The sequence below is a fragment of the Elaeis guineensis genome, chromosome 14 (assembly GCF_000442705.2).
Source record: "Elaeis guineensis isolate ETL-2024a chromosome 14, EG11, whole genome shotgun sequence".
In the NCBI taxonomy this organism is placed as follows: domain Eukaryota; kingdom Viridiplantae; phylum Streptophyta; class Magnoliopsida; order Arecales; family Arecaceae; genus Elaeis; species Elaeis guineensis.
This window is the reverse complement of record NC_026006.2, coordinates 51183216-51185681: the sequence shown is the minus strand read 5'-3', so window position 1 is coordinate 51185681 and position 2466 is coordinate 51183216. Positions and strand designations below refer to the sequence as shown.

The 2466-nt window shown below is 44.7% G+C and overlaps 1 protein-coding gene across 1 annotated transcript; it reads left to right on the top strand.

The window, feature by feature from the left end:
- Positions 1–784: 784 nt before the first annotated feature.
- Positions 785–1501, top strand: LOC140853620 (uncharacterized). Its single transcript, XM_073248274.1, has one exon. It carries the CDS (start codon positions 785–787, stop codon positions 1499–1501), a length of 717 nt encoding a protein of 238 aa, XP_073104375.1.
- Positions 1502–2466: the final 965 nt, after the last annotated feature.

Sequence of the window (2466 nt, the reverse complement as noted above, 5' to 3'; positions counted from 1 at the left end):
AGAGATTTATTTCCTTTATAAAAAGATATCTTCACCCCAAGAAAACAAGGCAGCTAGCAAAAGAAAACCTGAAACCTCTTGTCACAGCATTGGTTCTACCTATAAGATGGCGCATCAACTTTCTTATTATCTACTTCTTAATAAAGAGCACCAGAATTACTAGTCGAGCGGTTGCCTTTCTGAGATGGTTTTCTCATCGGCCAGCTACATAACTCTTCCCTGTCTGTAGTTCTGTCTCTCACAGCAGAGTAGTGCCCTGTTCTTCTAAGATCTCCATAACTCTTCCTTGCCGTGTGAATCACCTGTAAGAGCTCTAGACCACTTGGTTTCTTTCTAACAAACCGTTGGAGTCACATTAATTCTTCTTGGAAAAAAAATTTACGGTTGAGCTTGAGGATCCGAGGGCAGCTAACCAGATCCAAATTTGACCGTTGGATTTCCCAACATGTCACCTTATCCTGATTGGAATTACAAATCCCAAATCGAACCCAACAACCCGTAATTAGAACTCCGATCGGGTTCAGGAAACCCATAATTAGAACCGTTAAAATTTGACCGTTGGCTCCTGCTGCTACGAAATCAGATAGGAAACAAGAATACATTCAAAAAAACGATAGAAAAGAGAGTCTATGACCTTTGGCTCCTGATTCTACTAAACAGAGCGGTTCTCAGAGCAATTCAGAGAGGAGAAAACAAGAAACAGAGAGCGACACAAGGAAGATAGAAGAGAGTGATCTCTGAGATTTCGGACAGGAGAAAAGAAGAAAGAGAGACAGAGGGAGAGATGGCAAATCTTGAGACTCACCATCTTGGTGATACCGTCATCCAGCTTCAAGCCCGTGGAGTTCGGCAAGCCCGACCCCTGGTGGTCGTCCATCTTCGTGTCACCGAGTTCGACGACCTGTCCATCTCTCCGGAGATGATCTCCCTTCGCTTCCATCTGGGCCAACTCTCGTTGCCCCGAGCTGTGCCGAGGATCATCTCGTTCGTGGCATCCAACCTCGGTGCCAAGATTCGGCGACTCTGCGAGCATCACCTGCTGCGCTTTGCTTCGCAATCCGCAGTAGAGTTGGCGGCTGGATCGTCGCTCGAGCTGCTTGTCGACATCGGCGCGTTCTTGGCACCCGGCTGCGCTGCCCCAGACACCGAACTGATCTACGAGTGGATGCTTTATATGCCTCTGCAGGAGCAGGAGATGGCCTTCGTGCAGGATTACAACCTACAAGAAAACGGTGGATTTGGCGGCGTGCCGGCGAGCAAATCTTTCATCGAGAGCCTGGGGCGATCGCCGTATGGTCAAGGAGAGGGCGTTCGGGAGGAGGAGTGCGTGATATGCCTGGAGGACTTCGTTGCCGGAGCGGAAGTTAGTACGATCCCGTGCTCCCACTCCTTCCACAGCCGGTGCATCACCCAGTGGCTGGAAAAAAGCCATCTTTGCCCCATCTGCAGATACCACATGCCCACTGCCAACTCCAATCCACAGGGCCAGCATGTCATGTAGTTTCTTTCTTTTGTATTTGATTTCTTTATCTTTTTAGCTGGTTGTATATATGAACATTATGTATACAAGATTTACCAAGAAAACAATATGTTTATACAAGTTCGGTGATTTGATCTTGAATTAATCAATGAAAAGTTCAGATTCATTTCCATCCAAGTAATCCTCTGGTGTCTTTATTGTTCAAATTCAGCGCCGTCTAATGTTCGAAGAAGATGGGGAACTTTGGAAAATAATTTGGTAGACAATATTTTAATGGACGACCATGCAAGCAGGGGGACAGAAAACACGTATCTTGATACTAGCTGAATTCATGCCTTTTGGGCTGTTACTATGTCTGAAGAGCACCCCTGATATGCCAAGTTTTGAGCAGGCTCCAACTGCTTGTTCACCCAAGTTCAAACCAACCTTTCATCCACGACGACAGCAGCCACAATCCCAACAACTTTTTAGTTCAACAGATCTCACAAACAGAGCACCTTGTGCTGCCAACTGAGAATGGTCTGCAATGCCAGTGCACCGTCGATGGTTGCTTAGAAGACGGCCATACTTTCTTCACTCAGCAACCAGTTTGATAGTCCTCAATGCAATTTGTTAGGCCATCCTTTCTTCAGTTAGCAATTGCTATTGAACTTTTAACTTGAAGTTGCAGAGACCTCACAGATATCACCTGAAGAAAGGATTTCAATTTTCAAAACATAGCATGGAAGAATAATGAAGAAGATGAAAGCTTTAAAAATTAGTGGTATGGGCCCTTATTTTGTATAGTTTTACATAGTTTAAAGAAGACATGTTTAGAGAGAGAATTGTGGGTTCAGATGATGTCACAAGAAGATGCCATTGACCGTAAGTTGGAAAAACTACAAAACTCTTGAAGACAATGTAATGGCTGAGTCAAAGTAGTGGGTTTTGTACATGTTACATGTGGTTTGAAATTAAAACTTGAGTTATCATCTTCTTCGATAATG

Coding starts and splice junctions, on each gene's coding strand:
- LOC140853620 (XM_073248274.1), top strand. CDS start 785: ATGGCAAATCTTGAGACTCACCATCTTGGTGATACCGTCATCCAGCTT.